Source organism: Heteronotia binoei, chromosome 1 (assembly GCF_032191835.1).
Source record: "Heteronotia binoei isolate CCM8104 ecotype False Entrance Well chromosome 1, APGP_CSIRO_Hbin_v1, whole genome shotgun sequence".
Lineage (NCBI taxonomy): Eukaryota > Metazoa > Chordata > Lepidosauria > Squamata > Gekkonidae > Heteronotia > Heteronotia binoei.
The window spans coordinates 18,071,695-18,097,523 of NC_083223.1; the positions used below are offsets into that span (position 1 = coordinate 18,071,695).

The 25,829-nt window shown below is 46.1% G+C and overlaps 1 protein-coding gene across 1 annotated transcript in view; it reads left to right on the plus strand.

The window, feature by feature from the left end:
* LOC132566388 (intersectin-2-like) overlaps positions 1-25,829 on the plus strand; it is a 143,998-nt gene that overhangs the window by 70,899 nt on the left and 47,270 nt on the right. The window contains 12 exon segments of the mRNA XM_060231383.1: positions 3,620-3,756; positions 5,906-6,327; positions 7,878-7,999; positions 8,529-8,707; positions 10,121-10,262; positions 11,508-11,713; positions 13,447-13,511; positions 15,357-15,523; positions 17,308-17,353; positions 17,440-17,561; positions 20,119-20,215; positions 22,223-22,414. Of these exon segments, the coding sequence (XP_060087366.1) occupies positions 3,620-3,756; positions 5,906-6,327; positions 7,878-7,999; positions 8,529-8,707; positions 10,121-10,262; positions 11,508-11,713; positions 13,447-13,511; positions 15,357-15,523; positions 17,308-17,353; positions 17,440-17,561; positions 20,119-20,215; positions 22,223-22,414 (1,897 nt within the window).

Below are 25,829 nucleotides of genomic sequence, written 5' to 3' on the forward strand. Positions count from 1 at the left end.
CAGAAGCACTCTGGGAACACCTAAAAACTACTGTCCTGCAGATCTCTGAAGAAGTCCTCGGGTTCTCCACAAGGAAGAACAAGGACTGGTTTGATGAGAACAATCAAGAGATCCAAGAATTACTGGCAAAAAAGAGATCTGCCTACCAAGCACATCTTGCTCAGCCCTCCTGTCCTGGGAAAAAAGCAACCTTTCGCGCTGCATGTAGCAACCTCCAGCGCAAGCTTCGAGACATTCAGAATGAGTGGTGGACCAAGCTTGCAGAGAGAACCCAGCTGTGTGCAGACACTGGTGATTTAAGAGGGTTATACGAAGCCCTGAAGGCAGTATATGGTCCATCATATCAGGCTCAGAGTCCCTTGCATAGTGCAGACGGCCAAGTGCTCCTCACAGACAAGGCATCCATACTGAACCGGTGGGCGGAGTATTTTCAGGTTCTCTTCAGTGCCAACCGTGTAGTTCAAGATTCAGCAATCCACCTCACCCCACTTCAACCGGTGAAAACAGAGTTGGATGAGATCCCCACCCTAGAAGAGACTGTTAAAGCCATCAAGCAACTGAAAAGTGGCAAGGCAGCGGGAGTTGATGGAATTCCACCAGAGATCTGGAAGCATGAGGGCACAGTACTACATAGCTCACTTCACAAAGTACTTGTCACCTGCTGGGAACAAGGCAAATTACCACAGGACTTTCGCGATGCAATCATCATCACCCTATACAAGAACAAAGGGGAAAAGTCAGACTGCTCCAACTACCGGGGGATAACCCTGCTCTCCATCGCAGGCAAAATCCTTGCCAGAATACTCCTGAACAGACTGGTGCCCGCCATTGCAGAAGAACTCCTCCCAGAGAGCCAGTGCGGCTTCAGAGCTAACAGGAGCACCACAGACATGGTATTTGTTCTCAGGCAGCTCCAAGAGAAATGCAGGGAACAGAACAAGGCTCTGTATGTGACTTTTGTCGACCTTACCAAAGCTTTCGATACCGTTAGCAGGAAAGGCCTGTGGCAAATCTTGGAACGTTTAGGATGTCCCCCAAGGTTCCTCAGCATGATCATCCAGCTACACGAAGACCAGCGAGGCCAAGTCAGACACTGCAACGACCTCTCAGAGCCCTTCCCAATAGGCACAGGTGTAAAGCAAGGCTGCGTTCTCGCGCCAACTCTCTTTACGATCTTCTTTAGCATGATGCTTCAAAGAGCCACAGTAGATCTAGATGATGACGACGGTGTATACATCCGCTATCGCACCGATGGCAGCCTGTTCAACCTGAGGCGACTAAAGGCACACTCCAAGACAATGGAAAAACTCATCCGAGAGCTACTGTTTGCTGATGATGCTGCACTCGTCTCCCACTCGGTATCAGCTCTGCAGCATATGACGTCCTGCTTTGCAGAGGCTGCCAAGCTATTCGGCCTAGAAGTTAGTCTGAAGAAGACAGAAGTTCTCCACCAGCCTGCACCCCAGGAAGATTATCACCCCCCCTGCATCACTGTGGGTGAATCAGTTCTGAAGACAGTCCAGCAGTTCAGCTACCTGGGGTGCATCATCTCCTCAGATGCCAAGATCGACAAGGAGATTGACAACAGGCTGGCAAAGGCAAACCGTGCATTTGGCCGACTGCACAAAAGAGTGTGGAGCAACAAGCATCTGAAAAAAGGCACAAAGATCAATGTTTACAAAGCGGTTGTGATGACAACCCTCATCTACGGCTCCGAATCGTGGGTTTTATACCGTCATCACCTGCGACTCCTTGAGCGCTTTCATCAGCGCTGCCTTCGCACCATCCTCAACATCCACTGGAGTGACTTTGTGACCAACACTGAAGTCCTCAAGCGGGCGGAGGTTACCAGCATTGAGGCACTGCTGTTGAAGACACAGCTGCGCTGGGCAGGGCATATTTCTAGGATGGAAAACCACCGCCTTCCCAAGATTGCCCTGTATGGCGAACTCTCCACCGGTCATCGAAATAGAGGGGCACCGAAGAAGAGGTACAAGGACTCCTTGAAGAAATCCCTTAGCACCTGTCACATCAACCATCACCAGTGGTCTGACCTAGCCTCAGATCGCAAAGCATGGAGGCACACCATCCACCAGGCTGTCTCTTCCTTTGAGAACGCACGCATAGCTGGTCTTGAGGACAAAAGGAGATTGAGGAAGAATCGCACTGCTACAGGACCAACCCTAAATCAGACTTTTCCCTGCAGCCGCTGTGGCCGGACCTGCCTGTCCCACATTGGTCTTGTCAGCCACCAGCGAGCCTGCAGCAAACGTGGACTATTGCACCCTTCTTAAATCTTCGTTCGCGAAGCCAAGCCGAGAGACTGCTAAAATACTGGTGAATGAGAGTGCGTAGAATTTGTTTAAAATGTTTGGGAAGGCATGGCAAAAGTACACCCCACTAGAACCAAGGTTGGTTGCCTTTTACTGACTAAATCAGCTTAGGTAGCTAGCAACAGTCACTTGGGCGGGAGAGAGGAACAGACTCAACTAATGGCACACAGGTACTCTTGATTGATGGTTTGATGGGCCACATCCCCAACCAATGGGAAAGCTCTGTTTTGCCAAGGCAAAAGGGCTTTTATATCTATAGGATAGACAATACTGGGAACACCACAATCACCATCACCACCACCCTCTATAAACCACAATAATCCCTCAAGTGTGTGTGTGTGTGTGTGTATTTAGTGATCTTTAAAAATCTAGAAGATATTTCTTTTTAAAAAAAAGTTTACCCCAAACAATTGTTGTGGTTCTTAAAATGTATGAGAAACTAATACAGGTGGAAACTGTTCTTGGAATTTTGAACTTCTCCTCATGCTTCTTGAAGAACACTGGCCATCCACAAGATGATTCCAGAAGGGTGTAGAAGTAGTCAGTTGTTTTTCACTTTATGGTTTGTTTTATAAGTTCTCCACTTGGATCCTTAGAAAGAAGGATATGTCGGTTCATTAAAGGTCCCAGTACAAAAGAATACCTTGCCAAGAACCAAGGAAGGAATTATTCATGGTCCAGGGGTGCTTCTTCTTGTGAAAACTGCCTTGTTAACATGGATAGTTTCTGCCTTTTGTCACAAATACAAGAATTATATACTCTAGTCTGTGTGCAATGATATTTTACATTTTCTTAGCTTGTAATGCTTAGTATCCTAAACTGCATGTTTGCTGGGAGTTAATGTAAGTGTTAACAGCCTTATATAACTTTTATAATTTTATTCAGAGAGCAGAATTGCAAACCTGAGTGATAAACTGAATTCTGTGCCAGTGCCCCGTTTCTTCAATAATTCCCTAGCTTTTTTCTCACATACTAATAAAGGTACTTCATAGTTCTAGTAAAATGAGCTAACTGTGTCTTTATTCATTTCCCCTGTGTCTTGCTGCTTCCAGACATTAGCAGAAAGGTTTTCTCGAACTGTAAACATCAGAAGAATTGATAAATCTGCTGGTTTTGAATTTTGCCGCGGAACTTTATTGTTAGGGAGACGGAGGGTTGCTTAGTTTAGTTGCTGGTTTGTGTCAGGGCTTGAATTGTGACATGTGAAATCAGTTTAGTTTTCTTACATTTAAAAAAGCCACCTTAATTTTGTGTTTGCTCATTTGTGTCTTATGTTTCCTCATCAGGATTTAAGGGAGAGCCACAACACCCAGCAGGTAGCTTTAGAGCAGCTCCACAAGATCAAACAAGATAAAGTCAGAGAGCTAGAGAAAAGAAGAGCCGAGCTGGTACAGAAAAAGAGACTGGAGGACGAGGCTTCACGGTAATGTGACGGACAAAAATGCTCCTGTTTCCACTAAAAAATTCCTTTCTTCTTAGGGCTGCCAAGCCCCTGGTCCGGGCGGCAGTTTCCTCACCTGGAAGGTTCTCAGCCCACAGGCCCACATTGGGCTGGCGGGGGGAACCTCCCCTGATGTCGGCGCAACGTCACCCAAAAGTGATGTCATCACACCAGTGACGTCGCACAGCAAACACTCTAGGCGTTTCTGGGAAAACTCTTCTGGTTTTCCCGGACGCTCTAGCCATTTGGGAGGGAAAACTCTATGGTACAGCAGGAAAGTACCATAGGCAGCGAGGGACTTGGCAACCCTATTTCTTCTCCCCACCACTCCCCCCACGCTCTCTCACATGGCAGGTTAAAATAGGCTGGTGTTTTGAGGAATGGTGTATTTTGGGTGTCAGGTGGTACTTTGAGAGCCAGGTTGGTGCAGTGGTTAAGTGCATGGATTCTTATCTGGGAGAACCGGGTTGGATTCCCCACTCCTCCACATGCACCTGCTGGAGTGACCTTGGGTCAGCGACTTCTCAGCAGAGCTGTTATCTCAAGAGCAGTTCTCAAAAGAGCCCTCTCAGCCCCACCTACTTCACAGGGTGTCTGTTGTGGGGAGGAGAAGGGAAAGGAGATTGTAAGCCACTCTGAGACTCCCAAGTGAAGGGCAGGGTATAAATCCAGTCTTCTCCTCCTCTTTGTTTTCTTTTTCTCTTCCTTCCCATTTAATATTGTCTTGTATCTGATGCTGTGTAGTTAACATCACAATTGTAGGGTTTCTACATTAATTGATGGTACTGTACCAGGCCTTTTTTTGTAGCCCTTTTTTTGTACAGAGCTCTTAGTACAGGGCCTACTGTAAGCTCCAGAAGGATTGGCTATATCAAGGGTGTGTGGCCTAATATGCAAAGGAGTTCCTATTACAAAAAAAAGCCCATTGGTACCATTAGAAAAGTGGTAGATAAATTTTTAAATCAGATTAGCTTTGCTTGGTACTCATGCTCACATAAATATGCACAGAGCCAAATGAATAAGGTTTCTTATGGTCCATGCCCCAAGGAGAACACATTCCGCACAAGACCAGCTATGTTCCTATGACATCACTTTCTTAGCAACCAGCTACATGGTTGCCTGCAGTTTCCTGCAGTTCCTAGAGTGGCGTGACATCACTTCCAGGTTTTCCCTCAAAGCAGGGCTGGCAACAGGAGCAGTGGCTGGAAACAGGAACTGGGGGTGGGAGATCTTCTGCCCCCAGCAGGTAACCGACATCCCTACAGCTGTAGCAGGCATACATAAAAAGATTGAGAACCAAGCATGTTGATTGTAAAAGTACAGACACCTGCTGTGAACTATTGTCTGGAGCTTGGGTTTCAGTGTAAGTTGCCACTTTTTTCTGTGCATCCAGTTGTGTACTACTGAGAGTGTCTTCTCTGTCTTCATCAGCCTGCACCCTTCAGGTGGGAAGACAACACACCAGAATTTGTTAGCTTGAATTCTTTGGGTTGTTGAACAGAGAGACTTTCTGTGCGTCTTCACGTTAAGGACTGAACCTTTAAAAAGAACACTTTGACGTACATTTGAGGTTGAGAGTATTGTAATTGAAAGTATTGGATGTTATGTATGGATATGATATTAGTGGGACATGTTCCAGTTTAAGTGGATCAATGTAATAGTGTTTATGAAACATGAATAAGATTGCTGAATGCATTACTGAAGTGTTGCAATTGTCTTGTGCAGTGTTGGTTTCCCCTTACATAAAAAGTTCAGCATGCATTTCAGTGGATAGCATATGTATATCAGCAGGGGTGAAATTCTAGCAGGAGTTCCTCTGCATATTAGGCCACACCCTCCTGATATAGCCAGTCCTCCAAGAGGTTACCAAAAAGAGTCTTGTAAGCTCTTGGAGGATTGACTACATCAGGGGGAGTGGCCTAATATGCAAAGGAGCTCCTGCTAGAATTCCACCCCTGTATATCAGCATTGATATCAATGCAATCCTTAGTTTGTACCTTTCAATTTACAGGAAGAGAATAAGGCGCTACCCAGAGCATCTGCTTTAATAATCTGTGCCAATGCTTACTTTTCTGTGAAAATAAAGATTGTTTCATGTATGATGTTTTCCCCATTTGTTTTTTATTTTAAGAAAAGCAAAACGGGAAAAGGAGAATTTGTGGCAGGAGAATATCCGGAGGGAGGAAGAAGAGAGAAGAAAGCGACTACAAGAAGAGCGAATGCAGGAAAAAATCCAGGAGGAAAAGCAGAAAGCCCTTGCCCAAGAGGAGGAAAAACTAACGGAGGAAAAGATAATAAAGCAAGCCGAGAGGCTAAGAGATGCCGAACTGCAAAGGCAGAAGCAGCTAGAAGATGAAAGAAGAAGGCAGGAGCAGATCGCAAAAGAGGCAGAGGGGAGACGCAAACAGCTGGAGGAGGAGAAGCGGAAGAAAGACACAGCTAACCTGCAAGAGCCCGAGAAACCCGTTTCTCAGCTTCGCTTAAATGAGAGATTTGCGGGTCTCCTGAAACAGACAGAAAGTCGCAACCTTAAGCCAACGCTGAAAAATGAAGGTATTCATGCCTTGTGAAGATAAGATTTACTTTGCAATTCAGTGCCTGCCTACATAGTATGTTCTGGTGCTTCCCGCTAATTAACCTTTTTTTTTTTAAATACCATAGTTTGAGCTGGAAGCTCTTTTAGTGCTGTCACAACTTATGGAGGCCTTACCAATTGCTGCCATCACTCTGGGTTAAGGGCAGGGTTGCCAAGTCCAATTCAAGAAATATCTGGGGACTTTGGGGGCGTGGCCAGGAGACTTTGGGGGTGGAGCCAGGAACAAGGGTGTGACAACCATAATTGAACTCCAAGGGAGTTCTGGCCATCACATTTAAAGGGACAGCACACCTTCTTAAATGCCTTTCTTCCATAGGAAATAATGAAGGATAGGGGCACCATCTTTTGGGGCTCATAGAATTGGACCCCCTGGTCCAATCGTTTTGAAACTTGGGGGTATTTTGGGGAGAGGCACTAGATGCTACACTAAAAATTTGGTGCCTCTACCTCAAAACATAGGCCCCCCAGAGCCCCCAATACCCGCGGATCAATTCCCCATTATTCCCTATGGGAATCGTTCTCCATAGGGAATAATAGAGTGCCAAGTAGACATTTCCCTCCCCCCCCCCATGCTTTCTAAAGCGGGGGGAGGGCTGCCAAACCAGGGAATCCCCTGCCCCCTCCCTCTCTCACACACACAAATACTTACTGGGTCTTGTTCCTGCAGAACTTTACTTGATCTGAAAACGAAAGCAAAACAAAGGGCGGGGCCGTTCTCAGAAGCCCTTCCTGTTTCCTGCTCAGCCTTAAAGGCACGTATTTTAAAAACGGACCTGCAGGAGCTCTAAAACTACATGGTAATTGTGGGGGCGGTGCTTCCCCCGCTGGCCAGCTGGCTGGAGGCGAGGAGAAGCCTGTAAAAACGGGGGATCCCCCGCTGGGACCTGGGGATTGGGAAGCCTAGTTAAGGGTCTCCCTTGAGAAGGCCCAGAATACGCCCCCAAGCCCTTTCAGGCCTCCCTTAGCTTAGGCCAAATAATGGGTGTGAGGACCAGGCAGAATTAACAATAGGGGAAAAACGGTTTATTTAAAGGTCAGTTCAGTATGACAAACAAGGTGCATAAAACAGTAAAAAGGGTGAAGGGAAAAATGACCAAATGCCCTAACGCATCTAAACCTACTGTCCCTAAACTGTCAGTCAGACTTGAGCCTACTCACCCTACCTCACAGGGCGAGGGTCTCTTCCTGGCAGCAGCTCTCCCTCAGTTCTGTCTCCTAGGAAAAGAACACCCCCTTCCTGGACTTGGTCCTTTTATCTTCTCCTCCCAGGCCCCACCCCTCTCTGGGCCAGTTTCCCTCCCAAACCTGGCCACCCGATCAGAGGGACAGGAGGGATCCTGGGAAATGTAGGCTCTTCCTAAGACTCCTAAGCAGGCTTCCCTGGGACCTGCAGCCCTTGCTAGACCCAGGATCATGACAAGTACCCTTGGTGCAAATCCTGAGTTGCTGTTTTGGAGAAAACACCCACGATGAACAGATTCTAATGAATTCTCCCTTGACTTCTCAGGTCGTGCTGCAAGTGCCTCTGATTCTAGGAAATCGGCTGCCTTTGTGAACTACAGAGCTTTATATTCCTTTGAAGCCAGGAATCACGATGAGATGAGTTTCAGTGCTGGAGATATAATTCAGGTAAGAAATTCAGTTTAAGCATGAATGACTAGGGTGCTGACCTATTATTTCCTTGAGCTGCAAACAAGAAATCTATTTCTAATGAAAACTGATAGTTCACATCTCTGCAAAATAGATCGAACGGCAGCAATAGCAAATTAAAAATGATGTATTCGGTCATTAATGCGGCGGGGAACTGATACTGTAATACAGGAGCCCCCTACCTTTTTGAGCCTGTGGACTCCATGGGAATTATGGCAGAGTGTGATGGCCACAGCCACAAAATGGCTGCTGTAGGAGATGGTGCCAGCCACAAAATGGCTGCCGAAGCTTACCTTCAAGCACACAGTGAAGATGCTTGTGCTATCTGCGCAGCCAATCGGAAGCCTTGTTTTGCAAAAGCCGCATTGGCCCCACCCACTTTCCATAAACACTCTGGTGCCAGGAAAGATGTTGGCAGGAGACTCCTGTGGTAATAGTTTGTTAGCATCCCCAGGGATCTTTGTTGACTGTGTGTGTTTGAGTGTGTGTGTTGCATTTGTTTCCTCAGGTTGATGAGAAAACTGAGGGAGAACCTGGCTGGTTACATGGGAGCTTCCAAGGGCATCTTGGGTGGTTTCCTTGCAATTATGTTGAAAAAATACCTGAAAATGAGAAAGCAGTCCCATCTCCGAAGAAAGCCTTACTTCCCCCTACAGTATCTTTGCCAGCTGCCTCAGTTCCTGCAGAGTAAGTATAACATTACCTCAGCCCACCACATAGAGCGTGGCAGAATTTTACAGATTTCTCCGTTATACAAACACACACCATTCACCCTTGTTCACATCCAGAAGCAGTCAGCATCTGAATGCCGGGTCTCTTAAGCAGCATCCTTTGAGTCAGGGCTGGCCCTAGAGTGCGTGGCACCCCAGGCAGACTTCTGCCATGCTGCGCCCCCTCCACAGCGCTGCCCTCCCCTTTGACCACACGAGCCGCACCCCCTCCCACCCCTCCCTTCTTTTATTTGCGGTGCTGCACTCCAGCCCCTCCGCTGGCATGCTCAGAAGAGCATCATTGCCTCCCCCTTACCCGCTTCGATGTGGACATTTCAGTAAAGAAGAAGAATTGCAGATTTATTCCCCGCCCTTCTCCCTGAATCAGAGACTCAGAGCGGCTTACAATCTCTTATGTCTTCTCCCCCCACAACAGACACCCTGTGAGGTGAGTGGGGCTGAGAGGGCTCTCACAGCAGCTGCCCTTTCAAGGACGACTCCTGCGATAGCTATGGCTGACCCAAGGCCATTCCAGGAGGTGCAAGTGGAGGAGTGGGGAATCAAACCCCGTTCTCCCAGATAAGAGAGCCATGGCTGACCCAAGGCCATTCCAGCAGCTGCAAGTGGAGTGGGGAATCAAACCCCGTTCTTCCAGATAAGAGAGCTATGGCTGACCCAAGGCCATTCCACCAGCTGCAAGTGGAGGAGTGGGGAATCAAACCCAGTTCTCCCGGATAGGAGTCCGCACACTTAACCACTACACCAAACTGGAAGAGGAGGAGGCCATGGCTCAGTGGTAGAGCATCTGCTTGGTATGCAGAAGGTCCACAGTTCAATCTTGCCCTGAGCCTGCTTCAGTGGGGAGGGCGGGAGATAAACAGAACTAAATAAATAAATAAAATCCCCAGCACCTCCAGTCGAAAAGGACCAGTAGACTAGATGTGATATAAAGGAATATAGTGGAGATTAGAGGTAGTAAGTGAAGTAAGGAGGAGTCTGGCATCATTCCTCTGAGCACACCGAGGGGGCGGGGGTGTGTGTGTGGAAATTAAGCATTTTCTGGGGTATTGGGGGGGAGGCCAGTTTGGCACCCCCCTCCTGCACCATAGGCAAATGCTTAATTTGCCTAGTGGGCGAGCCAGCCCTGCTTTTAGTTAGCCCTACAAGTGGTTGGCTGCCAAACCAGCTGGTTGACTGCTGTAAAACCAGATGCTGGACTGAATTGACCACCGGTCTCATCCTGCAGGGCACTTTTTGCGTTCATGAGAGGCTTCTGAATTGTGAAGAACACAAACCTAAGCACCGCAGGTGGTCCTTGTGTGCCTTTAAGGGCCCATGACCACTAATAAGACCAGCTGTTGACATTATTTTAAAAATGTTTGTTTTGCAGGCCACTTCCACCAGGTAAACCTGCAGATGAATCAGATTACCAAAACGTGTCTTTCTCAAGCCTAAATGTGAACACGTGGCAGAAGAAATCTGCCTTTACTCGCACGGTATCCCCAGGATCTGTTTCTCCCATCCGTGGACAGGTACGTTTTATTAAGAAGGGAGCTGTTTTATGTCTTTGTGTAACAGTATTGAACTAGAACAGGGGTGGCCAAAGTTGCCTAATGTTAGAGCCACATAGAATCAATGACAGATGTTTGAGAGCTGCAAGGAAGAAAGGCAAATAGAGGGAGGAGGGGAGGTAGAAAGAAAGCAACTTTAACTTTAAATGCATTCTCCAAACTGCCAGCTGTCTTGGCTTGGAGAAGTGATTTAAAGAGAGAAATGCTTTCTCCAAGCTGGCTGAGGGGGAGGGGGGGCTTCAAGAGCCACACAATATGTGTGAAAGAGCCACATGTGGCTCCCAAGCCACAGTTTGGCCACCCCTGAACTAGAATATGGGAGACCCAGGTTCGAATCCCCATTCTGCCATGTAAATTTGTTGGGTGACTTTGAGCCAAATCCTCTCTCTCAGCCTAACCTACCTCACAGAATTATTGTCAAGATAAAATGGAAGAAAGTAAATTGAGGTACTTATTGGTCAGAAATGTGGGGTATAAGTGAAATAAATAAATATAATGTAACTTCACTGTAATAGAAGCCTAAGTCCTGGCTTGGATCGTTGGACTTCAAGCAATGTAACAGAAAAGAGCAATATACATGTAAATCTAGCAACCTTTTATAAAATCTTACCTTTCTTTGAAGATGTATCTGGAATCCGCCTTGAATCCTAGTAGGAAAGGTGGACTATAAATAAAAATTTTAAATATTAATAAATTTTAAAAAGTTTTATTGGCTGATGACAAAAATTTGCCTTTATTTGAGTGGGGGCCAGGCAACAAAAATCTAACATACGCAGTTGGGAAAACTGCATTATCCTTTGCAGGGCTTTTTATGTAGCAGGAACTCTTTTGCCTATTAGGCCACACCCACCTGATGTAGTCAATCCTTCAAGAGCTTACAGGGCTCTTCTTACAGGGCCTACTGTAAGCTCCATGAGGATTGGCTACATCAGGAGGGTGTGGTCTAATAGGCAAAGGAGTTCCTGCTACAAAAAAAGCCCTGATCCTTCATGGCAAATGTAAATAGACCTCAGTACATAGCGTTCAATAGGTCATTTATAACACTGAGTAATCTATATTCAGGGGATGCCTGGCCTGTTCTCTGTACAGCTTAATGCCTGATTAACGATTCCAAGGATTTGCATTGCAGAAATTCTGTAGTTGGTGCTTTAGGAAGTACTTCTTAAGAAGTTCACATCGTTGACACTGATGCATGATTTTTGACAGGGACAAGCTGTGGAGAACTTAAAAGCCCAGGCGCTCTGCTCCTGGACTGCAAAAAAAGAGAACCACTTGAATTTCTCCAAAAACGACATCATCATTGTACTGGAGCAGCAGGAAAACTGGTGGTTTGGAGAAGTGGGCGGAGGAAGGGGATGGTTCCCCAAATCCTACGTGAAGATCTTGCCTGGGAATGAAGGCCAAAAAGAAGAGTAAGTGACATTCCAGAGACTTCTTGAAACAAGCACGTTTGAAAACCTGTGTCCAGTAAAGCAAATGGAAGACCTCTCCTTCCTTGGAGGTTTTTAAACAGAGGCTAGATGGCCATCTGACAGCAATGAGGATCCTGTGAATTTAGGGGGAGGTGTTTGTGAGTTTCCTGCATTGTGCAGGGGGTTGGACTAGATGACCCTGGAGGTCCCTTCCAACCCTATGATTCTATGACCTGGATCCTGAAGGGGCATGTGTGTGCCTGTTGGAGACCCAAGCCTGGTTCCCCCGGATTACTACTCCTTGTCCCTTGAGCAATATCCAGTCCTGTGGGTTCTCAAGGTTAAATGCAGACAAACAAAGCAGGCCTTTAAAATAGATAGAGCTTTGTTTAAAGGTTAAAAAAAGATTTGACTAAGTAGTACAGTCTCTATAGCAGGGATGGTCAAACTTGCTTGACATAAGAGCCACATAGAATAGACCTCAGATGTTTGAGATCCTCATGACAGGAATGTCAGATGTTTGAGAGCAGGAAGGAAGGCAAATAGATGTGGAGAGGGAGAGGTGGAAAGAAAGCAACTTTAACTTTCAGTGAATTCTCCAAGCCGGCCGACAGGGCAGTGGGGGCTTCGGGTGCCACACAATGGGTTTGAAAGAGCCACATGTGGCTCTCGAGCCACAGTTTGGCCACCGCTGCTCTGTAGCTTAGTGAGAGAGAAAATAAAGACGCTAACCGTCCTTTTTTTAAAAAAAAAACAATTTATTGTGATATATTGTAATAACATATCTTCATTTGTCATTAAATGTTGGTACACATATATAACATTTTCTCCACACACACCCCTTTTGTGACCCCCAGCAGTGCATGCCCCCAAAATGGAGAGCCAGTTTGGTGTAGTGGTTAAGTGTTTGGACTCTTATCTGGGAGAACCGGGTTTGAGTCCCCTCTCATCCACTTGCAGCTGCTGGCATGGCCTTGGGTCAGCCATAGCTCTGGCAGAGGTTGTCCTTGAAAGGGCAGCTTCTGAGAGAGCCCTCTCCAGCCCCACCCACCTCACAGGGTGTCTGTTGTGGGGGAGGAAGGTAAAGGAGATTGTGAGCCACTGTGAGACTCTTCGGAGTGAAGGGCAGGATATAAATCCAATATCTTCATCTACCTCACAGGGTGTCTGTTGTGGGGGAGGAAGGGAAAGGAGATTGTGAGCCGCTCTGAGACTCTTCGGAGTGGAGGGCGGGATATAAATCCAATATCTTCATCTACCTCACAGGGTGTCTGTTGTGGGGGAGGAAGGTAAAGGAGATTGTGAGCCGCTCTGAGACTCTTCGGAGTGGAGGGCGGGATATAAATCCAATATCTTCTTCTTCTTCTTCTTATCAAACGTCCCCATATTATTATTTAATCTAGTTTGTTATAAGGTAATAAACTTTGTCTATTAGAAAATCTTTCTCCGAAAAACTCAAAAGTTATAATCCATCTTCATGGTACTTCTTCTTAGTCATTGGCAAAAAGAAATAAGTTTATAATCCAATAATCATGTCTTTTAAACTGTAATCCATACATCGTTTCTTTAAAGAAGAAGCTAACCGTCCTAATGCACTGAAAACCTGGTATTAAATTGCATGTTCCCAAACAAAATCCCTTTTAATTTCCTGGCTTTTACATTTTGCCGAATAAAGAAATCTGTTTGTGACAGTGGTCCAAATAATGATTTTTTTTTTTCAATTTGGCTTGTAGATCAGAAGCTGTTTACGCTGCTGTAAATAAGAAACCTGTGGTGCCATCTTACACCCCAGGAGAGGGTAAGGCTTTCATTTGAACAGACACTGTCTTCTAAACAATGAGAGATTTGTCGTATTTTGCACTGACTACTGTCATAAATTGATAGCCGGACCTTTGGGATACCAAGAGTGGTCTGCCTTCCTCTGTGCGATGTTATCGGAAAAGATGCAAGGAATCAAATTGAAACAGGCAGCTAGCGGCAGACTTGTCCCATGTATGTTTTAAGTGCCATCAAGGCTCTTCCAATTGAAGGCTACCCTATGAATTAATGACTTCCCAAACGCCCTGTTGTTAACCGCCTTGCAAACTGAGGGCCAAGAGCCCCGTGGCGCAGAGCGGTAAAACTGCAATACTGCAGTCCAAGCTCTCTGCTCACAACCTGAGTTCAATCCTGGCGGAAGCTGGGTTCAGGTAGCCGGCTCGAGGTTGACTCAGCCTTCCATCCTTCCGAGGTCGGTAAAATGAGTCCCCAGCTTGCTGGGGGTCAAGTGTAAGTGACCGGGGAAGATAATGGCAAACCACCCCGTAAAAAGTCTGCTGTGAAAACGTCATGATGCGACGTCACCCCAGAGTCAGAAACGACTGGTGCTTGCACAGGGGACTACCTTTACCTTTTTAAACTGTGGGCCCTGGCTTCCTTGAGTGAATTAATTACTCTCACGTTGGATCGTCCTCTTTTTCTGCTGCCTTCAGCTTTTCCTAGCAATACTGCCTCTTCCAGTGAGTCCTGGCCTTTTTGTAACGTGCCCAAAGCACAATAGCCTCAGTTTAGGTTTGGAAAACTCAGTTTAGTTTTGTACTTTTGCATCTGTTTATATTTTATTAGAAGTCAAATCCATTTTTTTTTTCAAAAGGCTCTTAAGAGTAACTTGGTGGTGTTTCTGGGGTTCATGTTAGTACTTACCCCAGTGGCTCTTAAATTGCTGTTCGGCCCCCAGGAGGGATACAGGGGTGGAATTCTAGCAGGAACTCCTTTGTGTATTAGGCCACACCCCCTGATGTAGCCAATCCTCCAAGAGCTTACAAAAAAGAGCCTTGTAAGCTCCAGGAGGATTGGCTACATCAACCAGAGAAAGAGCCTTCTCAGTCGCTGCCCCCCATTGGTGGAACCAACTGCCTGAGGAGGCCAAAGCCTTGCCCAGTTCCGCAAGGCCTGCAAGACGATACTGTTCCAACCAGCTTTTAACTGAACCTGCCGAGATATAAGATCTGACAGGATGTCTAAGAGCATCGAATGCCATCTGTAACTAAAAGGAAATTAGCACCAAATTGTTTAAATTTTTTTAACTTAATGTTTATCTAAATTGTTTTATTGTGATTTACTGTGAGCCACCCTGAGCCTGCTTGGGCAGGGAGGAGGGGGATATAAATCGAATAAACTAAACTGCACTAAGAGCCCTGTAAGCTCTTGGAGGATTGGCTACATCAGATGGGTGTGGCTTAATATGCAAAGGTGTTCCTGCTACAAAAACAGCCCTGGGTGTCTCCCATGGGCTCCTTGACGTTGAACCAGACCGCCTCTCCCTGGTTACCTCCTGAACAGCATCATTGCTCCCTGGGTGAGTGGGGCTCCAGCTTCCTTCAGTCTTGGTCAGCTTAGGCCTGTCTGAGTCGGGGGGTGTGTGTGTGTGTGTGTGAACACCCCCCACCACCAACATGTAGATCCAGGACTATCAAAATTTGGTCCATGTATTGAAAAAGATTTGACAAAAAATGATAAGACGCATCCAGTGAATATTCTTTCCCTTTTCTTTATCTGTCATTAAATGATTTCTTGTTCAAGGCTTGAAAATTGAAAGCATTCTGTGAGTAAACGTGTCACCGTCCCTAACCTTTAACAGCCAAAGTTCTCTTTGCTTTTCCAGAGTATATAGCGCTGTATCCTTACTCAAGTTCCGAACCTGGAGATTTAACTTTCATAGAAGGTGAAGAAATATTAGTTACTCAGAAAGATGGAGAATGGTGGACCGGAAGCATCGGTGAAAGAAGCGGCATCTTTCCTTCAAACTATGTCAAACCAAAGGATCAAGATGTAAGGCTTTCTGCCATAATTGGGGGGTTTTCTGGGGGGTGGAGGGAAAGAAAGACACTGAGATTCTGATCCAGAGATTCTCCCAGGCATTACAAAGGAACTCCTGTGACTTTTGCCTCTGATAATCCTGATAAAGGGTGGAATTCTAGCAGGAGCTCCTTTGCCTATCAGGCCACACCCCCTGATGTAGCCGATCCTCCAAGAGCTTACAAGGCTCTTTTTTGTAAGCTCGTGGAGGATTGGCTACATCAGCGGGGTGAAGCCTAATATGCAAAGGAGTTCCTGCTAGAATTCCACCCCAGCTTAGATCCCTGGGAACGGGGTGGTCAGTGCGCTCAAATGTGGAAGCATCTCAAAAGACTCACTGTGTGAATAGCTGTAAGGATTTACCGGCAAAATTCACCACTCCTAGACAATTATGGTCAGCAAAGGAAGGCTGGGGCGACTACAGTCCCTTGAGAATTTCAGAAAAGCAATTTGAAACATGAAAGCATGTTCATCCCAGAATGTAAAACCCCAAACAGGCTTTCATTTAAACCGGACACACAATATTAATGAGGGAAGTCGCACAAAGCCTGTCAAAAATAAAGAAACAGTGACCTGAAATTACTATGAATCCTCATAACCTATATAATTTATTCTAAAACCAAAACCAGGAGTAGAATTCTAGCAGGAGCTCCTTTGCATATTAGGCCGCACCCCCTGATGTAGCCAATCCTCCAAGAGCTTACAAAAAAAGCCCTGACCAAAACAATAGAAATTGTCCACTCATACAAATATCAGTACAGTGCTCCCAGTGAAGCTTAAAAGTCCATTAAAGGCAAAACTCCTAAGGAAGTTGGTATTCCGATGGCCAAACAATGCAGGTTCAAAGTTCTATTAATCCCATGAGGTAATGAGTGAGACAGGAACATCGACTTTTTCTTCCTGTTTCAAATATTTCACCAGGCACAAGATTATTGAAAAAGTTCCAATGAGTCAGTAAATACAAAGACTTGAAATTACATTATCAATGGGACTGCAAGTCTCCAATAGTCTCTCCAACGGGCTAATGCTCAGCAGGCTCAAGGCCTTGAGAGACAATTTGAAGACCGCTGAATTTGCCGGTGTAGCCAAGCCAATCCAGTTGCAAATGAATGCTCCAGCGCAGGGTTCCCCAACCTTTTTTTGAGGCTGTGGGCACCTTTAGGCTTCTGATACAGGGTGGTGAACACAATAACAAAATGGCTGCCACAGGAGGCGGAGCCAGCCACTAAACGCCAATGGGCAAGGGTACGTACTAATAACTCTTCAACATTTCAGGCAGAAGCTGCGTTTTACAGGATACCTTTTAATCTGCACAGGCCATCAGAAACCTTGCTGGGCACAAGCTCAACCAAGCCTCCTCGACGTTCTAACAACACGCGGCAGGTGGCACGGCACCCACAGGAACTAGGGCTTTTTTCGAGCAGGAACGCACAAGAACACAGTTCTGGCTGGCTTGGCATCAGGGGGTGTGGCCTAATACGCAAATGAGTCCCTGCTGGGCTTTTTCCTACAAAAGCCCTGTGTGAAATGATGCCGTCAGGGGGTGTGGCCTAATATGCAAATGAGCCCCCCTGCTAGGCTTTTTCTACAGAAAAGGCCCTGAAGGGAGACCTCATAGGAATCCCTGCTGTAGTGTAAACTGTAGCAGAATATCCACCCCTGTGTGGCTGCCGTCGAGTTGAGTTAAGTCATGCCACTGCTGCAGATGTGTCTTCCCCACATGTCTTTAATTCAGTTTTCTCTTTCTTTTGTTGTAGAGTTCTGCCGCTGCAAGCAAAACCGGAACGCTAAATAAGAAACCTGGTGCGTTTTGCTGTCGGTTTTACAGCCGCTTAATTTATCATAGAGATTGGCCAGTGATTGGTCACTAAATATGTCTCTCCTTTCAGAAATCGCTCAGGTGACCACTGCTTACACTGCATCAGGAGAAGAGCAGCTCAGTTTGGCTCCCGGACAGCTGATCCTCATTCTGAAGAAGAATTCCACTGGATGGTGGCAAGGAGAACTGCAGGTAAAGGGGGGGGGGGGGGACATTCCCTCTAAGCTGAGCTCATGTGAGCTAGCTCACAGGTTTTTAGCCTCTGTCTCACACATTTTTCTTAGCCAAGGCTTTTTTTGTAGCAGGAACTCCTTTGCATATTAGGCCACACACCCCTGATGTAACCAATTCTTCTGGAGTTTACAGTAGGCCCTGTACTAAGAGCTCTTGGAGGATTGGCTACATCAGGGGTGTGTGGCCTAATATGCAAAGGAGTTCCTGTTACAAAAAAAAAAAGCCCTGGTCTTAGCCTGCTCAGGAAGAATGGCCCCTGAGCACATTAATTTTTGCAGTAGCTCACAACTTGCATTATTGTTCTACACAGTGAACTATACTTATAATCAGGGCCTTTTTTGTAGCAGGAACTCCTTTGCATATTAGGCCACACCCATCTGATATATCCACACACACACACGTGCACACACAACACCAAAAAACCACTTTTTTCCCAGATTGGAAAACCATCCTATGTCCTGACAGCATGTACTAGCTGGGTATATAACAGGGGTGGCCAAACTGCAGCTTGGAAGCCACATGTGGCTCTTTCACACACATTGTGTGGCTTTCCAAGCCCCCACCATCTCATCGGCCAGCTTGGAGAAGACATTTGTCTCTTTAAATCACTTCTTCAAGCCAAGCTAGCCAGCCATTTAAAGGTGCTTTCTTTCCACCTCTCTCTTTCCCTATCTATTTTCCTTCCTTCCTTCCTTCCTTCCTTCCTTCCTTCCTTCCTTCCTTCCTTCCTTCCTTCCTTCCTTCCTTCCTTCCTTCCTTCCTTCCTTCCTTCCTTCCTTCCTTCCTCCCTTCCTCCCTCCCCTTCCCTCCCCTTCCCTCCCCTTCCCTCCCCTTCCCTCCCCTTCCCCTCCCCTTCCCCTCCCCTTCCCCTCCCCTTCCCCTCCCCTCCCCTCCTTCATCTTGCGCCTCTCAAACACCTGATATTCATGTCTTGCGGCTCTCAAACATCTGACATTTATTCTGTGTGGCTCTTACAAGTTTGGCCACCCCTGGTATATAACTTAGAACACCCCGTGAGAGCTTTAACTAATACATATATTGAAAACAAAATTTTAAACCACAGTATTTTTTACCTATTAATTTGGAATTATTTTACAATCCATTTTACAATATGCAGTGTTTTTTCTTCGTTTGTAGGACTTCCTGAAGTCCAGTGCAGGTGCGATTGCAGTTCCCAAAACTGGTGTGGCTGCGACTGGACTCCTGCTTCCGTCCACTTTCACAGTGAATCCTTCTTCAGGCAGCTCACCAAGTTTCAGTTTGGCACTGCTCTGTCTGTCTCCACAGGATCAAGCCCGGCTCCACACTTCTATTTGTCCTTGGCTTCTCTTGAAAGGGCAGCCAGTTCAACCACACCAGTTTTGGGAACTGCAATCACACCTGCATTGGACTTCAGGAAGTCCTACAAACGAAGAAGAAACACTGTATATTGTAAAATGGATTGTAAAATAATTCTAAATAAATATAAATTAATATGGGAAGGACAGTGGCTCAGTGGTAGAGCACCTGCTTGGTAAGCAGAAGGTCCCAGGTTCAATCCCCGGCATCTCTAACTAAAAAGGGTTCAGGTAAATAGGTGTGGAAAACCTCAGCTTGAGACCCTGGAGAGCCGCTGCCAGTCTGAGTAGACAATACTGACTTCGATGGACCCAGGGTCTGATTCAGTATAAGGCAGCTTCATATGTTCATATGTGAAAAATACTGTGTTTTAAAACTTTGTTTTCAAGATATGTATTAGTTAAAGCTCTCACGGAGTGTTCTAAGTTATATCCCTTATTCAGACCCGTGAGCTCTCTGGCATGTACTAGTTGGCAGCATATTCATCTTGTATGTGGATTGCTTTAAAGCTAACTGTAGGCTGGAAGAACAAATCAGGATTCCAGTGGCACCTTAGCAACCAACAAAATCTATCCAGGCATAAGGTTTTGTGAATCAGAGCTCATTTCCTCAGATGGGAGCTGGAAAGAATGCTGTACTAGCTTACAGTTACACTGTAACTGCTAAAACAACAACAATGTATGTTTTATGCCTCTGCTGAATAATGCACTTTCAATCCTCTTTCAGTGCACTTTGCAACCGGACTTTGGTATGTGAAACAGGAAAATCCGTTTTCAAACAATCGCTAAAATACTTTGAAAGTGGATTGAAAGTATATTGTTAGCGTGTGTGAAAGTACCCAGCATGTTGTACACAATCTTTCCTCAGTTATAAAGTTTTAAGGTTTTCAGCTGTGTCTGACTTCAGGATAATCTTAAAGTTAGAATTTCCAAGAGTTTTGTGCATTTCAGGCTAGAGAATATAAAGTGTCTAGTTGTTGTTGTTTTTTGTTGGGGGAACAGTTGTGGAGTTTTGGGTGTGTTTGGGGGTTTGTCTTTTGGTTTGGTTTGGGTTTTTTGCAAGTTACCTTAGGTGTGCAGATTTATTTGTGATGGATTGTTGTTTTCTTTCTTTACTGAGCTGGGATGGGATTGTTCTTCGGGTGACCGTTGATGAGAGCTGAAAATTCTTTCTACAGGCAAGAGGGAAAAAGCGGCAAAAAGGATGGTTTCCAGCTACCCACGTGAAACTCCTGGGGCCAAGCAGCGAAAGGACCACTCCGGCTGCTGTTTCAAGTGGGTGACGATATCTTATTTACAATTTGCTGATACTTTAGACGAAACTATAGTCAGCCTTTATTGGCATATCAAATAAGTAGGATAAAACAAAAGACAATAGTATTAAAGCATGAATGAATATTAGACTACAGTTAAAAAAGATATATGAACAGATTGTTTCTAGAACTTATCATGATGCCATCTTCTCAGTTACATCAGGAGAGAAGATGATGATGTTGGATTTATACCCCGACCTTCGCTCTGAATTTCAGAGTCTCAGAGCAGTTTACAATCTCCTTTTCCTTCCTCCCCCACAACAGACATCCTGTGAGGTGGGGCTGAGAGAGGACTTCCAGAAGCAGCCATTTCAAGGACAGCTCTGTGAGAGCTATGGCTGATTCAAGGCCATTCTAGCAGCTGCAAGTGGAGGAGTGGGGGGCAATCAAGGCCAGTTTTCCCAGATAAAAGTCTGCGCACTTAACTACTACACCAAACTGGCTTTCATTCAAACGTCATTCAAATGACAGAAGACCTTAAAGGAATCAGAAAGTCCCTTCTTGTTTGCCAAGATAGTTATTGGATGTTTAAAACAAATATCTACATAAAAGGGACAATAAGACAAAATATGTAAAATTGTTTCAGTGCCACCTATATTACAGGGATAATATCTGGACAAATATGCTACCTTTTGGAATCTTCCATGTAAAATAGCAGATGGCATGACATTAAACCTAGCCAGAGAAAATGCTCTGCTTTGTTGTGGTATCTCCAGAGAATGGACATATGGAGCCCTGTGGCCTCCTACTAATGGAATCTCCAGACTCAAAGAAGAACAAGCTTTCTTGACCCATACTGAGAGGGGTTTTTTTGGTAGCAGGAACTCCTTTGCATATTAGGCCACACCCCCTTGATGTAGCCAATCCTCCTGGAACTTACAGTAGGCCCTGTACTAAGAGCCCTGTAAGCTCTTGAAGGATTGGCTACATCAGGGGTGTGTGGCCTAATATGCAAAGGAGTTCCTGCTACAAAAAAAGCCCTGGCCATACTATTATACATGATTTTGCATTCCTAAATATGTATTGTTTAAAAAGCATGCGATCCTGTCCTATACAAAGTATGTTGTTAAATATATTTTCAGCCTGAGCAGTGTCATGATATCCTTTAAAAACATAGCATTTTATTAATAATGTCCGTTAATTAAAATGAGTCGGAGCTCAGTTTGTTCTTGAGATGTCGATGCTGGGGACTGAACCCACAGCCCTTCTGCGTACAAAAAGGGTTCTTGCCACTGAGCTGTGAGGTTTCCCTGCTGTCTTCCTGCTTTATAAATGCCTATAAAACAACAGGCTGGCAATCCTTTGATTGCTCTCAATTGCAGCTCCCCACATCAGTTGAATGAGGCCAGTCAATCACAGCACAGGGGTGGGTGGAAACAGCTAATTTATCACTAGGAATGAAGTTCTGTTTTTCCCACTCGGAGAGGCCTTAGAATGCCAAAACACTGCTTAGTATATTTACTGCTATGAAATAATTCAGCTATTCTCATGGATATCTTTTGACCTCCCCTGGCCCAAAGAATGTTCGACTTGCCTCAGCCAGGGCCTTTTTGGCCTTGGCCCCAGCCTGATGGAATCAGCTCGCTGCGGAGATCTGGGCCCTACCTGTTTCGATGCCATTTCATAGGGCCTGCAAGACAGAGATGTTACACTGGGCCTTCGGTTGAGGCAGCGGACATCCTTATTTCCATCTGCTTGCCCTCCCTTGCCTGCCATAATGCTATGTTATTTTATTTTAATTTATTATCTCATCTCTGGACCTACTGCTGCACTGATATACAGAATGCATCCAATGGGAACCAGCATCATTGATATATGTTATTTGTTTTATTGTATTTTATGGTTTTAGCTTGTAGTTTTTAATTGTTTTAACTCTTGTTGTGATCCACCCTGAGCCTGCTTGCTGGAAAGGGCGGAATACAAATTAACAAAAATATATCTTTCTTTTCTTCCCTTCTCCTGCTCCTAGTGTGTCAAGTGATAGCTATGTACGACTACACGGCGAACAATGAAGACGAGCTCAGTTTCTCCAAGGGGCAGCTTATCAACGTGCTGAACAAAGACGATGCTGACTGGTGGCAGGGGGAGATCAACGGCGCGTCCGGCCTCTTTCCTTCCAATTACGTGAAGATGACTACAGACTCCGATCCAAGCCAGCAATGTAAGTGACGTTTAACGACTGTTGGGACTCTAAAGTTTGTTAGCTCGCCAGGCCTTCCTGCTATGACAAGGCTTCCTGCCAGTTGTTTCACCATTGCCCAGTGCCCACTGCTCTTGGCAGTAGTGAGAAAAAGAATGAGAGAAAACAGTTTCTGATACGTCTCTTCCAGGTAGCTCTAGGAATTGCCTGAAACTCTATGATTTACCATAGAGTTTCAGGCAATTCCTAGAGCTACATGGAAGAGACATCTCAGAAACTGTTTTCTCTCATTTTTTTTTCTCACTGCTACCAAGAGCAGTGGGCACTGGGCAATGGTGAAACAATTCTATGGTTTTACCATAGAGTTTCAAGCAATTCCTAGAGCTACCCGGAAGAGACATACCAAGTGAAAGTGGATTGAAAGTGTATACTTTGAAAGTGGATTGAATGTATATTAGTATGGTTTTGACGTACAGTTTCCAACAATCCTAGAGCTACCCATTTTCTCTTCCGGGTTGTACCCAGAAGTGATGTAGTGACATCGCAGTAGTCACACACCCTTGCCATGTCCCTGCCCCTAACTTTCTTGCTGGTTGCCAGGTGCAGCCTGGCATCTCTTGTCCTGTCTGTTGCTTCGGTTTTTATTATCTCATATGTTCTGAGCAATGTTAACCTATGTTGTTGTTGTTTTTAAAGCCCCCTCCCCCCCGCAAAAAAAAAACAGTGATCCTCTGCATGTTCCTTAAATAATGAAAATGTTTTCTGAATCACTGTGTACATGCCTGTTGAAGGGCATTAGTGGGGAAAAGGGGGACATAGCAGTCTTTTGCAAAATTTACTATGCCGCAACAGTATGAGCCACTAAACTAGATGTGACAGAGGAGATCTGTGTTTTTTGTTTTCTCTATTGTGGTTTTTATTCACAACCTTATGAAGCTGCTATGAAGATCAAGAAAGTGGGGGTGAGGGGCAGTCTTTAACCTTTTCTCCCCACGTAATTTCCTGAGGTAAATTGTTCTTGTCACTCATTCAGATTTAAATCCGGACGCAGCAGTTAGCTCTGTGAGGAGGGTGGGAATGTATTTTTAAGCCATTACCTTTTTGACACTGCCTTTGACGGGTTGTCAGAAGCAACAAGCAAAATCCCACAAACTCCGTTAAAATAAAGAAATGCACTATCAATCTTTTTGTTTTTCATTCAGTGAAAAGAACAACCAGGACTGACCCTGCCACTAGGCAAACTAAGTGATTTCCTAGGGTGCTGGCCTTCTGGGGGCACCAAAGTGGGCACTCCTACATAACTCAGTGACATTATCAGTGTGTGTGGGGTGGGGATAGAAGTTAGCCGAACCTAGGGTGCCAGAGTAGTGTAGGGCTGGCTCTGAGAATAACTGTTGGGAAGAGGTCATCTCCTGCATTCCTATCTTCATAAGAGATGTCTTAAAAACTTAGGTTATCAGGAAGCAAAGAGTAGCCCCACACCTCCCACCACCACCACCAGAAATAACTGCCTTGTTGTACAACAACACTGGGATCCGGCCTAGGAGGCTGCCCAGTTTTTCTGTCTCTTTTTTTTCTTGGAGCCAGATGTAAAAGACCCACATTCTCTTTTAAAAGGCATCATAGAATGGTCCCAATCTCTTCATAAGAGATTGCTTTTGTGCACAGAATTTTTTTTTAGGGGGGGGGGAGAAGCTGTTCCCTGAGGGGTTGGGAATGTTTCTCCTTCCTCTCACTGTTTAATTGCCTGGTATTGTACTCTTTTGGTGTACCCCACAAGTAATACAGAGTATCACTGGAGATAATTTTACAAAATGGTCGACTTAAGATTCTCACTGGTGAGCAGTCTTCCACAAGTTACATAAGATGGTTGTTCTCTGACTTCAGACTAGTAGCGGTATCAAAAACTGTATCTAAGTGATAATTTCAGGTGGATAGCTACATTGGTCTGTGATAGAAGAGCTAGATTGTAGTCCACTAGCATCTTAGAAACTAACAAGACTTCCAAGATATGAGCTTCCAAGAGTCAGAGCTCCCTTCATCATATAAAACGAGGAATTGAGATCCCTGAGTCCTTATGCCCAGGGCTTTTTTTGTAGCAGGCACTCTTTTGCATATTAGGCCACACATCCATGACGCAGCCATAGGGTTGCCAAGTCCAACCCCAGAAATATCTGGGGACTTTGGGGGTGGAGCCAGGAGACTTTGGGGGTGGAGCCAGGAGACCTGGGGTGGAGCTGGGGGAAGGAAACGGCGCCGGGGAGCGTGGCGAGCCGCCCCATCTCGGAGTGGGCGACGCCGCTGCCGCCTCTTCTCCGCTCGCCGTGGCTGCTCCTCCGAGATGGGCTCAACCTGAGCCCATCTCAGAGGAGCAGCCACGGCGAGTGGAGAAGAGGCGGCAGCGGCACGGCGGCCTCGCCCGCTCTGCTCCGCCTCTGGGGTGGAATGGGGGGGTAGAGGCGGGCCGGGGGCGTCGCGAGTCCGGGTCCTAGAAGGGCCCAGATTCGCGGCTCGCCATGCTCCTGGCCTGCCTCCGCCTTTCCCTTCTTTGGTTTTGCCTGTGCTGCTGCCGCGTCTTGGCTGCTCCTCCGAAATGGGCTCAGCCTGGGCCCATCTCGGAGGAGCAGCTGCGGTGGGCAGGGAGGGGGCGGCAGCAGCGCAGCGGCCTCGCCCGCTCCAGGATGGGGCGGCTCGCCATGCTCCCCGGCACCGTTTCCCCCCTCCCCCCGCTTCCGTTTTTTGGGGGAGCGGGGGAAGAGGGTGGAAATCCTGGGGTCCCCCGCTAGGGCAGGACGGTTGGGAAGCCTACGCAGCCAGTCCTCCTGGAGTTTACAGTAGGCCCTGTAAGAAGAGCCCTGTAAGCTCTTGGAGAATTGGCTACATCAGGGATGTGTGGCCTGATATGGAAAGGAGTTTTTGCTACAAAAAAATCCCTCCTTTTGATCCATCAAAAGAGTACAATACCAGGCAATTAAACAGTCTACTCAGACTGGAAGCAGCTCTCTGGGGTTCCAGGCAGAGAGAGGCCTTTCCCATCACCATCTCCTGCATGGCCCTGTTAAAACTGGAGACCGACCCTGGGACCTTCCGCATGCAAAGTTGATGCTCTACCGCTGTGATTAAAACAATCGCTGCCTCCCTCAGTCTGGAATACAGGAACTTCCCTCAGACTTTTCAGTTCCCATGGCAAAAATGGCTGCTGCAGAGGGTGGACTCTATAGTATCAGGGCTTTTTTTGTAGCAGGAACTCCTTTGCATATTTACACACCCTTGATGTAGCCAATCCTCCAAGAACTTACAGGGCTCTTAGTACAGGGCCTGAAGCTTACAGTAGGCTCTGTATAGGGTTGCCAAGCCCAATTCAAGAAATATCTGGGGACTTTGGGGGCGGAGCCAGGAGACTTTGGGGGTGGGGCCAGGAACAAGGGCGTGACAA